The 26,034-nt window shown below is 37.5% G+C and overlaps 1 protein-coding gene across 2 annotated transcripts in view; it reads right to left on the bottom strand.

Moving 5' to 3' along the window:
* Nucleotides 1-1,241: 1,241 nt before the first annotated feature.
* The window catches only part of LOC123537651 (probable 4-coumarate--CoA ligase 1), a 41,052-nt gene continuing 16,259 nt past the window's right edge, over nucleotides 1,242-26,034 (bottom strand). For both annotated transcript variants that reach the window (XM_045321482.2, XM_045321483.2), the window contains exons 4-12: nucleotides 24,429-24,547; nucleotides 22,215-22,423; nucleotides 21,228-21,399; nucleotides 10,214-10,382; nucleotides 8,584-8,681; nucleotides 7,588-7,732; nucleotides 5,329-5,411; nucleotides 3,654-3,822; nucleotides 1,242-1,945 (exon numbers count right to left, since the gene is read on the bottom strand). In XM_045321482.2, coding sequence (XP_045177417.2) covers nucleotides 1,839-1,945; nucleotides 3,654-3,822; nucleotides 5,329-5,411; nucleotides 7,588-7,732; nucleotides 8,584-8,681; nucleotides 10,214-10,382; nucleotides 21,228-21,399; nucleotides 22,215-22,423; nucleotides 24,429-24,547 — 1,271 coding nt within the window. In that variant the 3' untranslated portion in view covers nucleotides 1,242-1,838. The remainder of the gene's footprint in view (nucleotides 1,946-3,653; nucleotides 3,823-5,328; nucleotides 5,412-7,587; nucleotides 7,733-8,583; nucleotides 8,682-10,213; nucleotides 10,383-21,227; nucleotides 21,400-22,214; nucleotides 22,424-24,428; nucleotides 24,548-26,034) is intronic.

The following is a 26,034-nucleotide window of genomic DNA, read 5'->3' on the forward strand; positions in this document are numbered from 1 at the left end:
GGGGCAAACTTCAGGACTATTTCTGGTATTCAGTTTAGACAAATTTGCTATTTTCCCAGAGTTATACATTTTTATGCGGGTAGATTGGGGACCTCAGAGGCTGAGTGGGTTGGCCTCGAATCACTTGCCCCTGTGTCTGAAACCTCATTTGTGATGTAGAATTGTTTTTTGTAAGAAAGCCATCCACTTGGCTTACAGAAGATGGGTGGCTCTACCCATGTATCCACTTGTGCAAGAAGTATGTCCATATGTCCATTAATCAAGACTATTTAATTATTTTACATGGTGGATTTCTTCTACTTTGTATCTCTTTACTAATGTGGGATACCGTCAATGCATATGGCATATTGGACTGACTGCACCAGGGAATACTTAATACAACTCATTATTTTTTATTTTCTTTGGTTTAACGTCGCACAGACAATTATATGTCATATGGCTATTTTCCAACTTTTGATTGTGGGACCACAGATGCCACTCCGTGCATTTTTCATCACGAGCGGTCACCTGATAGAACAACTGACTTTCTGTAAGCCTAGATGGCTTACTCTCATGAGGAATTCAACGCCCCTAGTGAGGCTAGAACACACATCGTCGAGGGGCAAGTGATTCAATGTCAGCGATCTTAACCACATTGCCACCGGGGCCTCTTAAACTCACTGTGCTACGAAAGAAAAATAAATTCTAAAGAATGCATTGAAAATATAAAAAAGCTGAAATGTATATCTAGGCACATAATTATATACACAACTGTACTCTTTATAATATAATAAAATCCAGGTTATATAATATCTATATAAAAGTAATAGCAATTTGTGAACAAAGCTGATTGTAAAACGCATATATGCCTACCCAATGATGGCCTGTCAATTTTGTTTGTATCTCTGTTTTGGGTTTAACGCTGTTTTTCAACAGTATCTACGTTATATAACGGCGGGCAGTAAACCTAACGAGTGTTCCTGGATTCTGTATCAGCACACACCTGTTCTTTGTAAGTTACGGCCAACTTTACCTACATGAATCAGAGGCTGAGGACGAATGATTCCAGACACAATGGCTTTTATCAAATCATCACGGAAGAACATACGCCTCGGTTGAGGATCGAACATTATTTACTGACCATAGTTTAAATATCTGGATGATGACCATATGCTTAAGTGTTCTTTAGCTTTTGGTTAGAAAACACTTATAGTCTCAACTTCACTGTGAACTTAACATTAGACATACTAATCCCAAACTATGGCCATCATCCTCTGAAGTTCGTCAGTCCTAAGCACGGGTATTCTTTAGTTATTAATAAGAAACAATATCAATCTATGTCACTTTGACCTTGACCTTTTACATATCATCCCAAACTAATAGGTGTCGTCTACAAGCCATATGAAATCTAGCCATGAAGACTGATGGTCATAAACCAAAACATTCCCAAGTTATTTATAAGAACCATTATAGGCCTGGCAGTCTTTGAGTCATTGTTCTTAGACCTACTGACCAAAGAACCATATGGTGCATTTAATGACAGCAAAGAATCGTCCTTTGAAGTTTGACTACAGTAAGCCTAAGAGTTTTCTAATTGCTGATCCCATATCTTTGTTAAATAGACCTTGACCTCCAAATGTATTAGGTGTCATCTACTGCCTGCAGGCGATCAACCTATGATGTTTGACCACTGTAGACCCGAATAATTAAACATCAAAATAAATGGTATATTGAGTAACTGACAAACATGAGCAAAACAATATAACACATCTTCTGCATAAGCAGTCTTCTTCATGTCTTCACAATCTGTTTCTTGAGCAATCATTATCACTTTTTGACCTTTGCTGAAATGTTGCAACTTATTTATCCTTAAGAAATCTGCGTAATATTTTTCCACTTGCAGTCTTTGGTATTTCTTCAATAAATTCTACACCTCCTCTTAATTTCTTGTACGGTGCAACATTCTCTGAAATAAAAATGTTGATTAAACCATGAAAATTGTAGTCATCCCTGTTGAATTAAATGAAACAAGCAAAGACAATAAATTGTTATTCCCACAAAACAAATCTAGTGTTAAATCCTAACTGAAGTCACCTAGCTGACAGAGTTCACATATTTCCAGCATTCTTTTCTATTTCAAGTAATTTGATCAAATGTCACTGAACCACTATACAGGGATGCATCAGGTATGGCAGTAAACATTTCAAACAAGTTTTATTCAACAACTATAACCATCTCTAGATATGCACTAGCAGCATTAATTAACAACATACCAAAACTACATCCTTCACACTATGCCGGGGATATATCTTTTACCATTTTTATTAGACTGAAGTAACTGGAGCTGCCAATGAAGGTGATTAATTCCCATAAATGCAGCATTGATACAGGGAAGTAAAATGTTATGCTCACGATCTATATCTTCAAATGTGACCTTGATCTTGGAACTAGTAAACAGGGTTGTATGCTCTTGTCTTGATCAGCTTAACAACTAATGCAATGTTTATGAAAATCCAACATGTGGTTTAGACAATATAGACAGGATATAAATTTAGGCTATTTGATCTCTGAACAGTGTGACCGTGACCTTGGCCCTTAAGGGCTTGGTTGTGCAGTCTGTATGTTGCCTGGACGAGGTTAACAATTGATGTTAAGTGTATGAAATTCATTCCAGGGATTTAGAAGCTATGGAGATAGAGGTGTGGTTCTTGCACTGCATAATTTAGGCTAACTGATCTTTGACTGCTAAGTGTCAATTTGACCTTGGACCTAATGACCTTAATAGTGACCTTGGACCTAGTGCCCTGGCAAAAAAACATTACTCTTTCATCAATTTTGAATTTATTTTAGCACCTTTTAAACAGAAATATCTTTTGTATAGATGGAAACTTTAAAACTGTTAAAGGGAATATAGTGAAACATAATGTACTGACAGATAATAGGCAGAATGAAAGAATCATAACTCTATCCTGAATAATTTTTTATTGATCTCCTTTCTTTACTTAATATTCTTTTGCCTGGATCTTTAAAACCACTGATGGGACATGAAATAATGATAGATGGCAGTAAGAATGAGTGCAGAGCACAGGAACATAAACTCTTATCTTGAATGATTTACAATTTATCTCCCTTTCTTTGCCTGAATGATTACTTTAAAACTAAGGAATTTCACCAACCAGAGTGCTAGAACGACCTCTCTAGCTTAATAAATTCTAATTATCTCCCTTCCTGTACTTTTCTTTTAGATGACAACAAGATGAAGTACAGAGTGCATAGCATAATTTAACAATCATAAATCTGTCTTAAAAATGTTTGGATTATCTTCCTAATTGTACTACGTAACAGTGGCCGTATCTACATGGCTAAGGAGGCCCCAGACAGCAACTGGACATGGTGACTCATCAGTACAACCAATCACATAAATAAAGTATTGCATAATCTGACCAACTATTAAAAACTTACAGATAAAATCTGAATCAACAGTAGTCATTTTGGCTATCCATAGATTTCGGAGATATATCAAGTAAAAATTATTTAACATTCAATTTGTCATCTTGTTAAAGTCACTTGGTTTATGATAAATGACCTGTTTCACAAACTAAACAAACTCTAATTTACATAAGTCTGTTCCAAAGAATTTGCTCAAAATATTAAACATAAAAGGAAAATCTTACTTTCAACAAAAGTTGTGACATCTTCCACTTGGAGCTTCTCCCCTGGTTTGGTTACAACAAAAGCTCTTGGTACTTCCCCAACATCTTCACCTGCTTGTAGCCCAACAACAGCTGCATCCTGGATTGATGGATGAGTACACAGTAAAGCCTCCAACTCAGCAGGGGCAACCTATAGGAAACACAAGTTCAAGACAAAAATGTGTAGAAAAACCAAAACAACAAAGAGTGCTGAAGTGTCACAATATTTTGACTTTTAAAATAGTCTACTTATTGAATCAAACTGGATCTACATAATATAGAGATAGACATTCTGTATAACTATGGTTGAGATCAAAACCACAATATTATGCCTTTTAACATTCTAACTTAGGTTTGCTGTCTCAAATGTTTGTAACTTACTGCTTCTGCATTTACATTTTAACCATCAAATCATGACAGTATACTATAACCAATCATAAAGCAAGTCCACGAATGGTCAAGGGCACACTTAGAGTTTAAAATAGTGGATATTAAATATTATAGTGCATTTTCAGATCTTAGATCTAAAAGATAGTTGTACCCTTTTAAATAATCTTTTGTATATGTGTAAATCAACAATAACTAGTGATATAACCCTAACCCAAGTACCCTTGTGTATGACCTTGACCTTAGAGGTTGGGGCCTGGCTCTTTCACATAACTTACCTTCGCATTTTTACATGCTTAGCATATACGTAATGTTTCATAGGAATTCAATGAATAATCTAAAAGTTATAGGTGGGACACAATAACCCTTACCAAATCACACTTTTTTTCTGTGACCAAGACCTCGAGGTATGGCAAGCATTTGCATGAGAAACATTATCATTCTAAACATATATGTTAATTATTTTAGACAAACAGACTGACAGCATACCGTGCAATTACTATATTTGTCCGTATAGGGGCAAAATAAAACCAGTATCTCATCAACCCTAAGATGATTGCTAGACTTGCATACAAAAGAATGTAAAACCAGTGCAAAATGCACATTCAATCTGCAACAAGATGATTAAAATTTGGGGTAAGTTTTTAGTTGGATTTAGGATGCACAAACCTAGGTAGTGTAACCATCACTCCTCTTAGAACACAAGTTCTGCTTTACCCACAAGGTAGACTTGAGAGTAGCATCAGTGAGATTCAAGCTTCCTTTTACAATCACAAACTTACTTTCTTTGTATAGAGTTATAATGGCACTTTTACAGTCATACAGTGACTGTTCCAGCTTCTGACGATGGAGGAAGACCCCAGGTACCCCTCTGGGCACTGATTCAAGGCATAGGCAGGCACCTGACTAGAACCATCAACCCTCCATACACCAGCTGGATGTTTTTCTTGCATTAGTAATTCTACACATCAACCAAGGTTTCAAACCCATATTCGTCAGTGGCAAGTGATTAAAAGTCTGCAACCTTAACAACATGGCTATGGAAACACCCTAAAGGTGAACTTATTTAGATGATACCTCCATGGTTGAGTGGCTAGGAATGCTCGAGATGAACATGCAATCACTTACCCTTAACTTCTATGGATTTAAGTCACAATCAGGAGCAGATTAAATTATTTCATGTGAGGAAACTATCAAGCTGTCTAAATAGATATCATCAAGCATTCGCCTGATCAATGTAACAGGTAACACTGAAGAAAGTTCTGTTTACCTGATATCCTTTGTATTTGATTAACTCCTTAATCCTATCAGATATGGTAAAATACCCTTCAGAATCTACATGTCCAATGTCACCTGAAAATAGTATATAGTAAATAATTTTAATGAGGAAAATTATGTTCCAACTAGAAAATGCTTTTGTAAAAAAGCGCATGTCTCCCCCAATGCAAAGTCCTATAGGCAAGAAGTCAATAGGGGTCAGGAGCGAAAGTCAAAGAGACACTGATGGTTGGCTGCAATAGGGATCATCTACTTGGCATGTCCAGTCATCCCGCTAAATTTCAACACTCTGGGCCTAGTGGTTCTCAAGTCACTGTTCAGGCTCCTGTGACCTTGACCTTTAATTGACTGACTCCAAAATCAATAGGGGTCATCTACTCTGCATGTTCAATCATCCTATGAAGTTTCAACATTCTGGGTCAAGTGGTTCTCAAGTTATTGATCGGAACTGGTTATCAATGTCCAGGCCCCTGTGACCTTGACCTTTAACAGAGTGACCCCAAAAACAATAGGGGTCATTTACTCTGTATGAACAATCATCCTATGAAGTTTCAATGTTCTGGGTTGAGAGGTTCTCAAGTTATTGATTGGAAATGGTTTTCCATGTTCAGGCCCCTGTGGCCTTGACCTTTAATAGAGTGACCCCAAAATCGTTAGGGGTCATCTACTCTGCATGACCAATCATCCTATGAAGTTTCATCATTCTAGGTCAAGTGGTTCTCAAGTTACTGACCGGAAATGGTTTTCAATGTTCAGGCCCCTGTGGCCTTGACCTTTCACAGAGTGACCCCAAAATCGTTAGGGGTCATCTACTCTGCATGATCAATCATCCTATTAAGTTTCAACATTCTGGGTCAAGTGGTTCTCAAGTTACTGACCGCAAATGGTTTTCAATATTCAGGCCCCTGTGGCCTTGACCTTTAATGGAGTGACCCCAAAATCGATAGGGGTCATCTACTCTGCATGATCAATCATCCTATTAAGTTTCAACCTTCTGGGTCAAGTGGTTCTCAAGTTACTGACCGGAAATGGTTTTCAATATTCAGGCCCCTGTGGCCTTGACCTTTAATGGAGTGACCCCAAAATCGATAGGGGTCATCTACTTTGTATGTACAATCATCCTATGAAGTTTCAACATTCTGGGTGAAGTGGTTCTCCAGTTATTGATCGGAAATGGTTTTCCATGTTCAGGCCCCTGTGACCTTGACCTTTGATGGAGTGACCCCAAAATCATTAGGGGTCATCTACTCTTCATGATCAATCATCCTATGAAGTTTCAACATTCTGGGTCAAGTGGTTCTCTAGTTATTGATTGGAAATGGTTTTCAAAGTTCAGGCCCCTGTGACCTTGACCTTTGACGGAGTGACCCCAAAATCAATAGGGGTCATCTACTCTTCATGATCAATCATCCTATGAAGTTTCAACATTCTGGGTCAAGTGGTTCTCTAGTTATTGATCGGAAATGGTTTTCAATGTTCAGGCCCCTGTGACCTTGACCTTGACAGAGTGACCCCAAAAACAATAGGGGTCGTCTACTCCAGCAGCCCTACAACCCTATAAGTTTGAAGGTTCTAGGTCAAATGGTTTTCCAGTTATTGCTCGGAAATGAAGTGTGACGTACGGATGGACGGACGGACAGACGGACGGACGGACAGGGCAAAAACAATATGTCTCCTGGGGGAGACATAATAACAACAAAGATAATCTGTTAATGATGTTCCAAAATTTAACCTGGCAAGGCCTCATCTTAATAGGTTATGCACAACTATTGAGTTTTACACAAAAAGGTCTAAAACTGTAAAGGAAGTAATACTTTTGATCTCACTGAAAATAATGTGCAGTTAAAACTTCTGCCTTTGTATGCATTTTGATTCAAATATATCAATCAAAAGAATGAAATTTTGCTAGATCCAAAATACACAATAGGTCTAAGCTTCTGTAAATTCACTTAATTTTATGTGCATGGAATTTCATGGCTTTGGCTAGAACAGATATTTCATGAGGTAATAAAATGATGGATTCCAACTTCTGAACACGAGTGAATGTGAATTTTATTTGTTCTTTGTGATTCAACTCTGTGGATTAAAGAAACTATGAAAACTGGTCCTCAGCATATATTTCTAAATACACATTAAACTGATAAATTATCTTTGAAAAGAACTGAATGATTAAATTCTCAGGCTCTCTTTTCTGACTGGAATACAGAATACGTAATCATTTGGTCATGAACAAAAATCAGTCATTCCTCACCTGTATATAACCAACCATCTTTGTCAACAGTTTTATCAGTGGCTTCTTTATTTTTTAGGTATCCCAGCATGACTTGTGGACCCTTTACCAGTATTTCTCCCGTTTCCCCTGCCTCTAGTACATCGCCTGTCAGAGGATCTATAACCTGTAGTGGAAAAATTACATTCATCAAAACCTAAGAATGCAGGATTTATTCTTTTACCTGTAACATTTTCCCAAATTCAGTTATCAATAACATTCTGTTACAACTTGAAATAATTTTTTTGATGTTTTTGCCAATTTTGCTCCAGGGACTTTGAACCTTTTCAACTGCATCCAGTCTTGACTTGTGAGGCACTGAATAAAATCAATAGGGATATTCCTCAAGTGGTTCTAATAGTCATTGAATAAAGTCTGAAAGCTGTAGCTGTTATGAGTCCAGAACGGAATAAAGTCAGATTTCCATGACCTTGACCTTTCAGCCACAGACCCTTAAAACAATAGAGACCTTCTTCTTGTGGTATTTAAGTCATTGTGTATATGTGTAAAATTCTAAAGCTATCTCTAGGTCCGTGTGACCTTGACATTTGACCTCAAAAACAATACAAATCCTCCTCAAGTGTTGTTTCATCATCCTGTAATGTCTGAAAACTGTACCTATTACACTTTCTTACTGTCAGTCAGAAAAATATTACAGAATTTAAGTCAGGCCACCGACCCCAAAAATAATAGGGATCCTCATCAAGTGGTGCTTAGTCAATATGTAAAATCTGAAAGTGGAAATGGAAAATGTTGATAGCCCTTTTTTTTTTTAGAAACATGTAATAACATTTCTACCTGAAAATGAGGACAGGGTGAGTACAATAGCCCTCCTAAGACTGTGAACATAGACTAGCTACATGCCCTGTCTGTACCTTTAATCTGGTTCTGGGCACCGATCAACCTGTCTCTCTTTTATGCGCGTATTTATCTTAGTGTGTCAAGGACTGCACTCTGTCAGCCCATGTATTACTGTACCTTAGATCTTGTACTGGGTACCAGTCGACCAATTGTACCTCTTTTATGAGGGTATTCATCATAGTGTGTCAAGGGACTGCACTCTGTCAGACCATATGCTGATAAAACAAAAATAATAGAAAATGAAAGAATTAAGACTACACGATGCGATACAAACTTACAAATTTTTAGTGTAATGCACATCTAGCACCATGATATACAATGATTAACTTTGAATTTAGGATAAACTAAAAACAACTAGTAAACAAGAGACTGTTTTTCATGAAAAATGTACATCTCCCACAACTTAATATGCTGACATGTAAAAATGCCAAAAAATAAGGGCAATAACTCTAGAGAAAATCACTGAACCATATCATTCTAACAATATACATAACAAGCGCTGAAAGTGATCACTACTGTGAAGTTTGTTGGAATTCCAACCAGCGGTATTGAAGAAATGGCATGAACATCATAGACTTTATCAAATCAAGGATTATATAACACCACTGAAAATCGTTAAGCCAGAATATGCAGACGAAATGCACAACTAAAATGCTTCATACTGATCACTCAAGAGATTTGGTGAAATTCAGCTCTATACTCTACATGGCAAGTAGTCTAAACACCATAAAAGAGAGACAAAGCAAGGGTCATAACTCTGCTGAAAATCACTGAACTTGAACATGCTGGTGATATGCATAACTAGGCTTGGCTCTGGTAATTCCTGTAAGGTTTAGTGGAAATCTGCCCATTGTGTAAGAGTTGCCAAATCATCATAAAATTTGACAAATAAAAGGCTTAACTCCACTCAGCCAGAAAAACACTTAGTATGCAAAATATGCCCAAGATACACACATCATCACTTTAACAAAGTTTGGTGTAATTTTTCCTGGTGGTACAGAAGCAGGTGCACAAAGTAAAATGTGACAAATCAGGGGCCGTAACTCCACTGAAAATCATTGAAGCAGAACATGCTGACAATATAAACAATTAAGCTTCACACCAATTGACCCAATTTACTTCTCTTTAAACAAAGAAGACTAAAACTGTGTGTTATTATGCAACGAAATCACAGTTTGTATGTCACCATTGCTACATCATAAAGTCAAATATCACAGCAGGGCACTGGAAAAGAAAACAACATAAAACAGGCAAATATTTGGCAATGTGATCAAGGATGTAGAAAATATTACTTGAAGTCTTTAGAATCAAAATATTGTATCTCGAACAATAATTTCCTGTTGAAGAAAATCATTGTTTCTATTCAGATGTGTACTGTTATATAATATCACTTGGTTGTGCCCTTGTGGTATAATTCCTTCAAATATGAACAGCAAACACAATGATTTTATTCAACAACAAATCATTCTTCGAGATATATAATCTTTTAAATAATAAAACAATATCTGAGCTGCGCCATGAGAAAACCAACATAGTGGCTTTGCGACCAGCATGGATCCAGACCAGCCTGCGCATCCTGCAGTCTGGTAAGAATCCATGCTGTTCGCTAACAGTTTCTCTAATTGCAATAAGCTTTGAAAGCGAACAGCATGGATCCTGACCAGACTGCGCGGATGCTCAGGCTGGTCTGGATCCCTGCTGGTCGCAAAGCCACTATGTTGGTTTTCTCATGATGCGGCTCATTTACCCTGAAGAAGATTAATGTTTAGTCTCTCCTCCAACTCATGTGTGACCCCAATGCCAAGTGGTGCAGCTGCACTAATAACAGTTCTGACTGATTTTGTACTGTAGTCGTCTACCATGGGATGTTTTGCCAGAAATAAAACAACCGGTGGGACAAGATGACAATATGTTACCTAAAAAATAAAAAAAAATCTGTTAAGAGAGATAGAAACACATCACTGATGCATTATGGGAGACTGTCATTGGCCTTGACCTTGAGGACAGATTGGCAGACTAACTGAAAATTAAAGGTTATCCAAATATTGACAGAGCCAGCATATTTTTTTTTAATTTTCTTAAGCTTTTCTATGAGGTAGCAAAATTTCATGATATGCTTTCAATGGAGTCTAAACGAGTCAATCTGTAGAATTATTCTCTTTTGAAATAATTCAGCCATTAACATTTATAAAGCACTCATAAGAGCCTACTTTGAAGACTGTGTATGCACACAACAACTATGAATACATATAAAAACATACTTCTTAAGAATATGCATGCATGTATATACACATGGGGGATCCCTCACAGATTACTAGTAATTAACCCTTACCCTGCTAAATTTCTATAATGAACTTGTCCATCTTTCAATTTGGACAGTACCATTAACTGTTAAAAGGGGCGCTTACCAAAAAGGTACTGACTGAATAGCGAACAGTGCAGATCATGATCAGACTGCATGGATGTGCAGGCTGATCATGATCTACACTGGTAGCAAATTTAGGCAGATTCATTCGCATCCAGCATGATAAGGGTTAACTTGAAAACTTTAGCAACTTCTACAAAAAGAAGATTCTCTACAACTATGAAAGCAAGTACAAATATTTACATCTCATCCTTTCTATTTTTATATGCCTCCCAAAAAAATTAGGAATTGGGTTGTTACACATTCAGCTGTCTATGTATTACTCATTTATATTGTCAAAACTTTAATAACTGCCCTTTGACCTGGCATTTTAGTGGCAAAACAAATGCATATATTCTTAATAGAGAAAATACAGGATAGGGCTCTTAGATTCATATACAATGACTATGTTAGTTCATATGAAACTCTGCTTGACAGATCTTGTCTTCCTATGTTAGAGACTAGGAGAATGAGAATGACAGCCTTAGGGATTTCTAAAATTTTAAACAAGATTGGTCCGAAGTATCTACATGATCTTGTTAATATAAAAGACTACCATTACAATTTTAGGTATACAAATACAGTTGAACTGCCAAAGGTTAGAACAACCAAGGTATAGATTACATTCATTCAGGTACTCTGCTGCTAAACTATGGAACTCCCTCCAAAATCATTTTAGAGAAATAACTTCATTGTCTAAGTTTAAATCAATGATTGCTCAGTGGGATGGTGAGTCATGCTCGTGTCCTGCATGCCTTGTTACATAGTTTGGCTGACGGAGTACTTTTATACTATATTGCATTTCTTAACTCTTGTGATCTTGTGAATGAACTGATTTGTGCATATCTAATGCTCTGTGCAATTTGTTTTGTATTATGCATAATAGCAGCAGATATCATACTTAACTATTGTGTTTTTATGCCATTAGCAACAAAATCATGTACTGTTTACATATCATGTCATTGGAATTCTGTATGCTAGTCTGTTTTTAGCTGTGCATGTCTTAACACTGCTAGTCGAATGCATATAATAACCATTTGCTATCTTATGCTTGTACTCTTAATTCTGCTTTCATTGTGATATATAATACATGTTTTATAATTTTAATACTGCTTATATTTTAATATGGTTAATGTGCTATGCTTTGCTATGCTTTGCTTTTGTTATCATGGCATGCATGCTATTTACTAGTCAGTTTAAAAGCTCTGCAGGGCTTGTGTTATATTGTTTTGATGTCCGACTTTAAATAAATTTTACTTGACTTGACTTGACTTGTCTGTCACAAAATTATGTCCCCCTGTTTCTTTTAACATCCTGGAAAGATTTTCAAATAGCTATTCACAAAATGTTAACTATTATGGAACACCAATTATAACACTGTCAACTTTCTATTAAAAGGATGAGTTTCTTTGCACTCTTTACTGTTTGTTTCATTATTTTAAGTCACACCAACAAGATCTTAGGTCATACGGTGACTTTCCAGATGGTGATCCCCAGGTGGCCCTCTGGGATTGCTGGTTACTTGGGTAGGCCTCCGTGGGCAAGTGGTTAAGGTCGCTGACTTCAAATCACTTGCTCCTCACTGATGTGGACTCAAGCCTCATTTTTGCATTGAATTCTTCATGTGAGGAAGCCATCCAGCTGACTTATGAAAGGTTGGTGGTTCTATCCAGGTGCCCGTCCATGATAAAATAATGCACGGAGGGGCACCTTGGGTCTTCCTCCACCATAAAAGCTGGAAAGTCGCCATATGACCTATAACTGTGTCTATGTGACGTTAAACCCAACAAAACCAAAGAACTACCAACCTGCCCTAAACAAGCAAATTTGTGACTTTCTAATCTGAACTTGAACATACACTTGCCAAGTTTCAAACAGCCTTCTTAATCTAATGTAGTTGTTTACACATTTTAAACAGCTGCATATGTATATTATACTGTCAATACTGTGAAATTCAATCACCTGAGCATATTATATATTTACAATTTACAGCACAATTGAATATCAACCCGCTCAATCGGACTCATTTGTGCAATTCACGTTTTCCCAAGTCATCTTTCTTATATTTTTTTGTATGTTTGAGTGATTGCTCAAAACCCTTGATAACTTAAACCCTTACCCTGCTAAATTTCTATAATGAACTTGTCTATCATTCAATTTGGGCAATACCATCTATATATATATAATTATTCGAAGGGGTGTTACCTGAAAATTTACTGACTGAATAGTGAACAGTGCAGACCATGATCATGATCTACAATGGTCGCAAAGGCAGAATCATTCGTGTTTAGCATGATAAGGGTTAAGCAATCATTATTTTACTGTATTTTTAACAAGAGCACCGCCTTGGGGGTGCTGACGCTCATCTGATTTTTTTTGTGTAATAGAAATATTGTCCTACCCATGATTTTCTAAGTCTAAAAAGGGCCATCATTCTTGCAAAATGCAGGATAGAGTTATGTTTCTTGTTGTACAGTGTCCACTTATGATGGTGAAAAACTGTTGCAAGTTTTAAAGCAATAGCTTTGATAGTTTATGAGAAAAGTTGACTTAAACATAATACTCAACCAAGAAAATGATTTTCTAAGTCCAAAAGGGGCAATAATTATTGCAAAAAGCAGGACGGAGTTATGTTTCTTGCTGTACAGGGTCAACTTATGATGGTGAACAAGTGTTGCAAGTTTTAAAGCAATAGCTTTGAGAGTTTAGGATAAAAGCTGACCTAAGGCCATACCAAATTGATATGTCGTTCGTCGGAACTACCGCATCAATAATTTTATTTCCGAGAAAAAAAATAAAAATCACCCGCCCGCACGTACATAAAAATCTCCGAAAAAAATTTTTTTTTCCGATTACGCGGTCCGGAATAATAACGGCAAAACAGGTTTTATCGCTGTTTTAATGCGTCAAAGTGAAATTGATCGGATTTCATGCGTCCGTAATACATGTAGCTGATGTCCAAAGTCAGGAATTATGGTGTTGTTCGTCATTTGTTTTAAATCATGGGTGTCTGTGCTAGTGCCACACATGGCCTTCGATGTGCCGGTAGGTAATGAAGTAGGCACATTCTACTTTTGTTCAATACAGTGAAAAGAACGAAGCCCGACTTGTAAGACGTGCACGGGGATGCAGTTAAAAGTATTTGGAAATATTGTTCAGATATAAAGTTTTCAAACCATTTGTTATCAGTTGTTTAGTTCAGCATGTTAGATCTAGAGCCCAAAGCTGAGGCCAACTACTATCTTAAAAAATATTTGTTCACAGATCCTGACCGACCTATCACATTGTCTCGGCCCAAATCTTTTAGAACGTAACTTCTTTAGTGCAGCAGTCAGATATTCTATCAAAACGCATTTAGTCAATTTAAAAATTGTTTAGCTTTTCAAATAAGTAGTGTTGATATGAAAATAATTTCTAACAAAATCTGTCCTTTTGTAACCCCAATTTTGCCTGTTTGTACACATGACGCCAGGATATGTTAATTGGCTGTAAATTGATTGAACGAAAGAAACTGAAAAAAAACCCAGACCTCCCCAACTCTAAATTTCTAGTTCAGTCAAAGCACAACAAACAACACTTAAGCTAGCCTGATCTGTTAAGAAATTATTCCAAAGGGATTTGAGCAATGTCGAAGCATCTGTCTGCCCAACTCCGTTTGGTCTCACTGGTCAAATGGTTTATTACTTCTCCTCACCTCTGTGGTTTGGAGTTCCACTAGGGGCACAAATTTGTTCATGTGTCAAAGCCATCTAACTGTGTTTCAGAAGAAATGTTATTCCACACATGTGCCTGTTTTGTCTTAAATATTCCTCATCCTGTGCCGTTAAATAGGCACGCCTTCAGATTAATGTAGAAAAATCAAAATTAAAAATAAGACACATCCCTTAGAAATTATATTTACAAAATAAAAAAAACAACAAAGTGATTCAGTGAGTTTTGGCAAGAATTTATTTGCAAAATCATTCATGTCGTCTTTAAAACATATAGAAAAGCTATATACTGTGTTACCCACACTGTAAATGTTTGATTTCTGTGTTATTTCTAAAGAAATGTTAACTTTATGTATAATCATAACCGCCTCCTCAAGGGTCCAAGCTGGGAAAAAAAAATAAAAAAAAGCCCGCTCGCTCCATGTAAAATCTACCCGCCTCTGAAAAAATCAAAATTGAGAAAAAAAAAAATAAAATAAAAATTTCGCTCGCTCGCTCCTATTTTTTTTTGAAAATTTTCCGAAGAACTATTAATCAATTTGGTATGGCCTAAACATAAAACTTAACCAAGAAAACTGATTTTCTAAGTCCAAAAGGGGCAATAAATCTTGCAAAAAGCAAGATGGAGTTATGTTTCTTGATGTACAGGGTCAGCTTATGATGGTGAACAAGTATTCCAAGTTTCAAAGCAATAGCTTTGATAGTTTAGGAGAAAAGTTGACCTAAACATAAAACTTAACCAAGAAATCTGATATTTTCTAAGTACAAAAGGGGCCATAAATCTTGCAAAAAGGAAGATGGAGTTATGTTTCTTGCTATACAGGGTCAGCTTATGATGGTGAACAAGTACTCTAAGTTTCAAAGCAATAGCTTTGATAGTTTAGGAGAAAAGCTGACCTAAACATAAAACTTAACCAGGCAACGCCGACGCAGACGCCGACGCTGACAACCGCTCAAGTGATGACAATAACTCATCATTTTTTTTCAAAAAATCAGATGAGCTAAAATGCACATTGATGTTAATTTCAAACACTGACAAGTATGCCTCATTGAAACTTAAATATAATAATAAACAGGAGTTAAGCATCAAACTCCTGACATGGAGGTCATAGGTTTCAAAACTGGTGATAGCAGAATCTGGCTTAGTTCTCAACAATCTGTTGCCAAGTTTCATCAACTTCCACTAAATGACTTTTACAGAAGATGTTATTTGGAAAAAAAAATGTTAATGTATGTAAGATATGCAGACATTAAGATGCATGAACGAAGGTGACTGGTCAAATTATAGCTCATCTTAAGGACATTGTGCTCTAGTGATCTATAAACAGGTTTAAAATAATCAAAGTCTGAAAAGGTGCAACTCAAAGTGGGATCTCAAGGACATGTATACATAACAACACATCAAACAAGAGGGCCATGATGGCCCTATATATCGCTCACCAGAGTTGATCTGGCCTACTGACCTTGAGCCAGTTTCGAATTCAACCTAGAGATCATCAAGACAAACATTCTGACCAAGTTTCATAAAGATTGAGTCACAACTGTAGCCTTTACAGTGTTCACAATCTTTGCCTTTGATTTGACCATAATTTATGACCTAGTTTTTGACCCTAAATGACCCGGATTAAAACTTGACCTAGAGATCATCAAGACAAACATTCTGACCAAGTTTCATAAAGATTGAGTCACAACTGTGGCCTATAGAGTGTTCACAAGCTTTTCCTTTGTTCTGGCCTACTGACCTACTTTTTGACTCCGCATGACCCAGTTTCAAAACTGACCTAGAGATCATCAAGGCAAACATTCTGACAAAGTTTCATAAATACTGGGTCACAACTGTGACCTCTAGAGTATTCACAAGCTTTTTCTTTGATCTGGCCTACTGACCTAGTTTTTGACCCTGTATGACCCAAATTCAATCTTGACCTAGAGATCATCAAGACAAGCATTCTGACCAAATATCATAAAGACTGGGTCACAACTATGGCCTCTAAAGTGTTCCCATGCTTTTCCTTTGATTTGACCACATGACCCAGATTCGAACTTGACTTATAGATAATCAAGACAAACATTCTGACTAATTCTAATGAGTTTCAAACTTTAATTGTGGTCTCTAGAGTGTTGAAAGATTTCCCTTTGTTCTGGCCTAGTGACCTAGTTTTTGATCCCACATGATCCAATTTCAAACTTGACCTAGAGATCATCAAGACAAACATTCTGATCTAGTTTCATAAAGATCGGGTCAAAAATGTGGTCTCTAGAGTGTTCACAAGCTTTTCCTTTGACCTGGCCTACTGACCTAGTTTTTGACCCAACATGACCCAGTTTCGAACCTGACATAGAGAGCATCAAGACTAACATTCAGATTCTGACAAAGTTTCATAAAGATTGGGTCACAAATGTGGCCTCTAGAGTGTTCACAAGGAAATGTTGACGGACGACGCACGACGGACAATGACCGGTCACAACAGCTCACCTTGAGCACTTTGTGCTCTGGTGAGCTAAAAAGTTCTCACAACATTCAAAACTAAACAGAAAGTAAACAAACTTCAAATCAGCCGCACCATGAGAAAGCCAACATAGTGGCTTTGCAGCCAGTATGGATCCAGACCAGCCTGCGCATCCACGCAGTCTGGTCAGGATCCATGCTGTTCGCTAACAGTTTCTCTAATTGCAATAGGCTTTGAAAGCGAACAGCATGGACCCTGACCAGACTGCATGGATGCGCAGTCTGGTCTGGATCCACGCTGGTCGCAAAGCCACTATGTTGGTTTTCTCATGTCGTGGCTCAAATGACAGGTAAATACAGCAATAATATACTTACACCTCATTTACACAATTTTATTCCTGAATAAAAAAAATTGTACAATTAAAGGTATCAAACAAGAAGCTGTCCTTCTGAGATGTAGCATTCGGCGATCCAGAAATGTTTATCACTAGATGTCAGAGTGAAAATGACATTAAGCGCAGTAGAACAACTGTACAGATTTTTTTACCTTTGTGTGTGTAGGGGGTTGGGGGGGGGGGGGAGGCATAATGCAGGTGTGGGGTGAACTAAGAAAGAGTATGTTGAAACATAAACAGTAGTTAAGAAGATACAGTGAAATTGAGAAGATTTGCCTACAACCAACACCAATGCAAGGGCAAGTACAATAGCACTCCTTATTTTCTAATTGTTGAGCTAGAAGAATACACTTCTTGTATCAAAATGGGTTACATTAAAAGCTGTGCTAAATACCACTTGAGAAAAAAAACTTTGTGAAAACAGACCACCTGTGAAAACAGACCACCTGTCTTTGAAGACTTCTTGCCGATTTTTTATTTGAACATTTGCATTGTATTCTTACTAATGTGTTGGGAACACATTCAAAACAAGGAGCTGCGTTCAATAAACCCTTGATGCCCCCGGTTGCATCCTTGTTGATACAAAGCAACCTAAGTCCAAAACGTGGTCAATGTCAAACTGAGGTCAGTTGATGTCTGAAGATGAGGAATGGTCACAGGTTACATCTGCATTAGTATCAAGTCATTCTAGTAAGGGGTATTGATGCTAGATGAAACGGTCCGATTTGGTTAACCTCATACGGACGGACGAACGGACAGGACAATCCCTATATGCCTCCCGCATCAGTAGATGCCGGGGCATAAAAGTTCATGTTCTATTTGATTTCTTTTATTTAAAGCTACTTATTAATATTATCAATAGGGAAAAATCATCAAATTATTTTCAAATGGAGTTTTCTATTAAATGTACAGCTGAAAATGAGCAAAAATGAAATGTAACCTAAGGGTAAAATTTTGTATAAATGGTTTGTCAGCATTTTTGTATTTTTTCTTCAAAATGGAATATTTCAATTTTCATACTTCATATTTCTACAGCAGTGCCTAAAATGATAAATAGTTTTAACAGTTACCCTGCTAAATTTCTATGATGTACTTGTCAATCTTTCAATTTGGACAATACCATTAACTAGTAAAAGGGGTGTTTACCAAAAAAGATACTGACTGAATGGCGAATAGTGCAGATCATGATCAGACTGCATTGATGTCCAGCTTGATATAGGTTAAGTGCTTTGTTAAATAAATATCTTGAAACAACTCAAAAATTAGTTTTGTCTTCCTTCGCTTTTTATTCCCAGAACATGCTTTAAGGGGTATATTATAAAACCCGACAGGCTGACGATTATATATCATCAATTCTCAACTAAGAAATGGTACAGGTGATTCAAGCATTCGGTGAACAAACATTATATTTTCATTTTCATACTTCCTCATTTAATATACTAATTAACCTGCATGTTGTAACACGTTAACAACAGCAAGCCATTTAAATATAAATCAGTGTATTGGGCATGTGTTAATGTAATATAACAAGTTAAAGTACCAGTATCTAAGTGGTACAGTAAGAAATGTCACACCTCATATAACAGGTAAATGTATACCATCAACCAACATTTACATGTACATAGATCTTAAAAATAAACTAGAAAATGCTTTTGTAAAAAAGCGCATGTCTCCCCCAATGCAAAGTCCTATAGGCAAGAAGTCAATAGGGGTCAGGAGCGAAAGTCAAAGAGACACTGATGGTTAGCTGCAATAGGGATCATCTACTTGGCATGTCCAGTCATCCCGCTAAATTTCAACACTCTTGGCCTAGTGGTTCTCAAGTCACTGTTCAGGCTCCTGTGACCTTGACCTTTGATAGACTGACCCCAAAATCAATAGGGGTCATCTACTCTGCATGTTCAATCATCCTATGAAGTTTCAACATTCTGGGTCAAGTGGTTCTCAAGTTATTGATCGGAACTGGTTTTCCATGTTCAGGCCCCTGTGGCCTTGACCTTTAACAGAGTGACCCTAAAATTGTTAGTGGTCATCTACTCTGCATGACCAATCATCCTATGAAGTTTCATCATTCTGGGTCAAGTGGTTCTCAAGTTACTGACCGGAAATGGTTTTCAATGTTCAGGCCCCTGTGACCTTGACCTTTCACAGAGTGACCCCAAAATCGTTAGGGGTCATCTTCTCTGCATGACCAATCATCCTATTTAGTTTCATCATTCTGGGTCAAGTGGTTCTCAAGTTACTGACCGGAAATGGTTTTCAATGTTCAGGCCCCTGTGACCTTGACCTTTCACAGAGTGACCCCAAAATCATTAGGGGTCATCTACTTTGCATGACCAATCATCCTATTAAGTTTCAACATTCTGGGTCAAGTGGTTCTCAAGTAACTGACCGGAAATGGTTTTCAATGTTCAGGCCCCTGTGACCTTGACCTTTAATGGAGTGGCCCCAAAATCGATAGGGGTCATCTACTTTGCATGTACAATCATCCTATGAAGTTTCAACATTCTGGGTCAAGTGGTTCTCTAGTTATTGATCGGAAATGGTTTTCCATGTTTAGGCCCCTGTGACCTTGACCTTTGATGGAGTGACCCCAAAATCAATAGGGGTCATCTATTCTTTATGACCAATCATCCTATGAAGTTTCAACATTCTGGGTCAAGTGGTTCTCTAGTTATTGATCGGAAATGGTTTTTAATGTTCAGGCCCCTGTGACCTTGACCTTTGACGGAGTGACCCCAAAATCAATAGGGGTCGTCTACTCTTCATGACCAATCATCCTATGAAGTTTCAACATTCTGGGTCAGATGGTTCTCTAGTTATTGGTCGGAAATGGTTTTCAATGTTCAGGCCCCTGTGACCTTGACCTTTGACGGAGTGACCCCAAAAACAATAGGGGTCGTCTACTCCAGGAGCCCTACAACCCTATGAAGTTTGAAGGTTCTAGGTGAAATGGTTCTCCAGTTATTGCTCGGAAATGAAGTGTGACGTACGGACGGACGGACGGAAGGACGGACGGACGGACAGGGCAAAAACAATATGTCTCCTGGGGGAGACATAAATAATATGTTCTTTTTTCAGTTTGTAAATCAACAGAAAATTGAACATCTCTTACCACTTTGACTTAATAACCATACAGTGACAAATGTTAGGTGTGTAATAATTTACATAGAAATTATATTCAGAGTTTAAAAACAAGAAATTGTGAAATTCATTCTGCAAAATTAGTGTCTGTGCTAAAATGGCATTCCACATAAACAGCATTTATAGTGTTTCTGTCTAATAAACTACTCATACAGTATTTGTAAACATCCATGTTTAATGCTGATGACACTCAAAAATAACAAAGAAGTATGTGTGTGTGTGTGTTCGGGTTTAAAGTCTTTTTCAACAATTTTTCAGTCATATAAACGACGGTGTCTACTTGTAGCAGTGCGCACAATGCCCAACTTTATAGTGCTGCCTCATTGGAATACCACACCGTAGACACGTGGCATGATATCCCACCCAGTCACATTATACTGACACCGGGCTGACCAGTCCTAGCACTATCCTCTTAATGCTGAGCGCCAAGCAAGGAAGCTACCAGTACCATTTTTTACGTCTTTGACAAAAAAGTAACAACTGGTGTTAAATATTTTGTTGATTTTTATATTAGTACTGTTTTTGCAGTCTCTGGTACAAGCAAAGTACTGTTTTAGTGAGAACAGGAAAATACCAGAATCACACACAGAGAAAATGTTATCAGATGGAAATCAGTCAATGTAGCTCCACTTCCTTAAAAATAATAATGATACTATTACCTCATAATCTTGAACTGATTGTAGGAAAGCCTCAGGTTCGAACTTGGGATGTATGATCACCTTTGCCCCCTGACTCAACGTCCCGAACTGCAGCACCATCATACCATATATATGATAAAATGGCAGCAACCCCATAAGAACCTCTTTACCAGTATCAAATTTCATCTGACCTCTACAAACAAAACAGAAAAAGAATTATCATATCTTTTTTTCATTTCAAAAGACTGATCTTTACATACAATTTAACTGCAGGGCTTCAGAAATTGCTTGTATCTCAATTTTAGACTGATTTCTACCTTTTCAGACTGATTTATAAAATGAAAAATAAATAATATTGGTCAGAGAAAACAAAAGAAAAAGTAAAAAAATCTGGTCGGAAATATCAGAACATGACCGACTGCCAGCCGAAAATTGCTGATTGCACTTTCAAACATCCAATACACAATATGTTAAACCTTGGTAACCGGTCTATAATTAGTATGTGTCACTACAGTGTTCATAAAGTATGTTCTTTGAGGTTTGGGTATTACTGACAACAGTTACTATCAAAATTATACTTCATGTGGCCTTCATGAAGACTAGAGTACTGATTTCCGGACTACTCCATATAGAGTTTCAAGGTAGCCCGTCCCAAATGCTCTGAAAAAATTTAATAGCCCGAAAGAATTTTCTGGTAGGCTCTGGACATAGGATTTCCGGAGCCCTAAAGACTAAGTGGAATTCCAGAAACCTGGCTTATGTCTGTGCAGAATTACAGAAACCTGGCTTAAATATGTGCAGAGTTCCAGAAACCTAGCTTATGTCTGTGCAGAATTATAGAAAGCTAGCTTATGTATGTGCAGAATTACAGAAACCTAGCTTATGTCTGTGCAGAATTACAGAAACCTGGCTTAAGTATGTGCAGAATTACAGAAACCTAGCTTATGTCTGTTCAGAATTACAGAAATCTAGCTTAAGTCTGTGCAGAATTACAGAAACATAGCTTACGTTTGTGCTTGTAAGAGGTTCATCACCATGTTAGTATGAGACAACATGACCCCTTTAGGGAGTCCGGTGGTCCCGCTGCTGTAAGGGAGGGTAAGAATAGCTTCAGCTGGATTAATGTCCACATTCTCTGGAAATCCATGACCATTATCATCAAGCAATGTCTGGAAGGGTCGACACTTATCTGCCTCTCCGTCAATAATGATAACATCCTGATAAACATTTAACTATCATTTCTAAAACAGTTCAAAATTCTAACAGTTACAATTAGAATTGTGTTTTATTACAGAAATTGTATAATGCTGTTTTAAAATATATAAATTTAAATCTATAAAACTTCAAAATTGTGTTGAAAATGACAGCTGTTGGAAAAGTAAACGTTCTAAAATCAGATAACAAGAAGATTGTTTGTTTTTTTCAGTATATCTATTTTTAAATAGAATTTTAGTCACTAAGCAGTGGACTGTTAACCTTACAAGTATCCCTTGAATTTGTACCAGCTCTAACCTATTCTCTGCAAATAACTGTCAACTTCTCCATACGAATCAGAGGTGGATGATGAAAGATTTCAATAGCACTGTCTTTTATTAAACCATCACAGAGAACATAATATGCCTCACAAAAAGATGCAACTCACAACCCCATGATTCATAGATCTGCGCCCTCCCTACTGAGCTAAGCAGACGCACTGTATATCACAATTAGAATTTTCTGTAAGCAAAATGCAGTAAATTAAACGTATCACATCATATCATGATGCTGTGGAATGTGTGAGAAGCATGGCCAACCATGCAAAGTGACCTCCGGTCTATATTGCACCCACTGCAACAATTTCATTCATGGGAACTGATATGCAATTGTTGCATGGATTTTAATACTAGATGCCCATGGGCAACATGGTGAGCACACCAGATGTCAAAAGGACAAGCTCTGAAATGGCCTTTGACCCCAAGTGTGACCTTGACCTTTGAGATAGGGACAGCAGCTTTGCGCACAACACTCCATCTCATACAGGTGAACATTTATCCCTAAGAAAACAAGAGCTGTCACTAATGGTGACAAATACCCCCGCAGCACCTTGACCTTTGACCTGGTGACCTTGACCTTTGACCCCAAAGTCAGTAGGGGTCGTGTCCTCAATAAGTACTATCACCATGTGAAGTTTGAAGGTCCTGGTGGCAGTGGTTCGTGAGTAAAGTGCCTTCATGCAAAAAGTTAACATTGGCCCCTGTGACCTTGACCTTTGACCTGGTGACAAAAAAGTCAGTAGGGGTCGTGTACTCAATAAGTACTATCAGCATGTGAAGTTTAAAGGTCCTGGGTGCAGTGGTTCATGAGTAAAGTGCCTTCATACAAAAAGTTAACATTGTGACGAACGAACGTTGTGACGAACAAACTAACGAACGAGTTCACATTGGCCCCTGTGACTTTGCCCTTTTATCTGGTGACCCCAAAGTCAGTAGGGGTCACGTACTCAATAAGTACTATCAGCATGTGAAGTTTGAAGGTCCTTGGTGCAGTGGTTCGTGAGTAAAGTGCCTTCATGCAAAAAATTAACGTTGTGACGAACGAACGGATGGACAGCTGAAAACTAATATGCCTCCCTTCTGGGGCATAAAAAGGACTGCTTCATATTTATCAAAGTTATGGTCTGGACAAGCTCTAAAATGAATTTTGACCCCTAACTTGAACTTTGAGACAGGAACCTGGGGTTTGCACATGACACTCCGTCTCATTGAGTTTAACATTCATGCCAAATATAAACAGGATTCCTCAATGCATATCAATGTTATGGGCCTAACAAGATCTTACATGACCTTTGACCTCCAACTGTGACCTTGACCTTTGAGATAGCAACCTGGGCTTCCACATGACACTCCGTCTCACTGAGGTTAACATTCATACCAAATGTAAACAAGATTGCTCCAAGCATGTCAAAATTATGGTCTGGACAAACAAATCCAGACGGACGCACGCATGCACAGACACACGCATATACACCGGACAGCCATTTGGACAACTACGTCTTCATTTCCACATAGCAGGCTTGACAAAAATCAAACACATTTGGATTGCAGATATAGTAACTACATTTAGCTAATCATCTTTGCAAAATGTATCTTTGCTTCCTACCATGAGAACAGAAAAAACAAAGACTGCAGTCAAGTGGCCAGATGTTATTTTTAACAATCAAAAACGGACTAATGTTCTACTTACTTTAATGTTCTCTGAGACAACTTTGTCTATAGACAAGGCCTCCTCTACTGTCGGCAACATTGCTTTCTTTGTAAACACACATTTTGTTTCACTGTGTACAAGTTGTCTTGCTAATTCACCTGTTGACAGGATAGACAAGGTTTCAAGCAAACATGGGAGCATCAGACTTAACAAATGAATGGAAACATGAAGCATTAGCATTGCATAACATTCCAAAATGTATATTAAAATTGCATCTGCATCTTAATTAATTTGTCAAGCCAGTGATCTTAACCCTTCTCCTGCTAAATTTCTATAATGAACTTGTCCATCTTTCAATTTGGTCAGTACCATTAACTGTTAAAAGGGGTTCTTACCAAAATGATACTGACTGAAAGAGGAATAGTGCAGATCTTGATCAGACTGCATGGATGTGCAGGCTGATCATGATCTACACTGGTCGCAAAGGCAGAATCAATGGTGTCCAGCATGATAAGGGTTAAAGGTGCATTTATATTCAACATTTCCAAATGGATCAGTCAGAACAAAACAAACCTGATCATTGATTAATCTGTACCAAATTTGAGTAACATACTGATATGTCATCTGTATTAGGTTAGTACATGTAGGTGAGTTAGTATGTGTAAGAAAAAGTTTGAAGGCAAGCTTCTGAAATTTCAAAGCTATTATAACAAAACAGAGGTTTGGTTTTGATTATTACCTGCAGAGTAATGTAGAGTAATCTATCATATAAAATTAATTCTCTGCCAAAAAAACAGTGAAGCCATTATTTCAAAAAGGATTTCAGTTTGGTCCAAATATCTATTTTTAGTACAAGTTTTTTCACTTTTAACTATGTTTTTATGAGAAAAAAAATTCTTTTTAGGTATGATTTGGCTGGGTGTGAGCCATGGACATGCTCTCTTGATGGTAAGACATCTTCTTTGACCTGAGTTTCGTTCAGCAGTTCTGAACTTCTTCAAAGGACTTGACCTTAATGACTAGGCAAGTTTGGTTTGCACTAATTTGTGCAGTGTGATGCTGCAAACTGCTTATACTCTCCGGTGCCAGTTGGTGACATTGATACTAAAAGAAATCAAACCCTTGTCTGTATGCAAACTATTTTTGTACAATGTTTGGTCTATGTAATATCTCATTCCTATATGAAGATACTGAGCAAAAATCAAATTTTTATTTTTTAAAAAAGAAACCTTAATCTTGACCTTAGCAACCATTTGAGCCATGCCATGGGAAAACCAACATAGTGGCTTTGCGACCAGCATGGATCCAGACCAGCCTGCGCATCCACGCAGTCTGGTCAGGATCCATGCTGTTCGCTAACTGTTTCTCTAGTTGCAATAGGCATTGATAGGGAACAGCATGGATCCTGACCAGACTGCACAGATCAAAGGCTGGTCTGGATCCATGCTGGTCGCAAAGCCACTATTTTGGTTTTCCCATGGCGCGGCTCATTTATGCAACTGAAGCTTGCTCTTCATATGAAAGCTATCTGTATACCGAGTTTGCACACAATGTATCAACGTAACTGCAGTTATTAAGCCTTTACATGCATATATTTCAGTAACAGCGATCTTGGTGTCTTTGAAAGCTAAGCTAAGTATGTGCT

Source organism: Mercenaria mercenaria, chromosome 17 (genome assembly GCF_021730395.1).
Source record: "Mercenaria mercenaria strain notata chromosome 17, MADL_Memer_1, whole genome shotgun sequence".
In the NCBI taxonomy this organism is placed as follows: domain Eukaryota; kingdom Metazoa; phylum Mollusca; class Bivalvia; order Venerida; family Veneridae; genus Mercenaria; species Mercenaria mercenaria.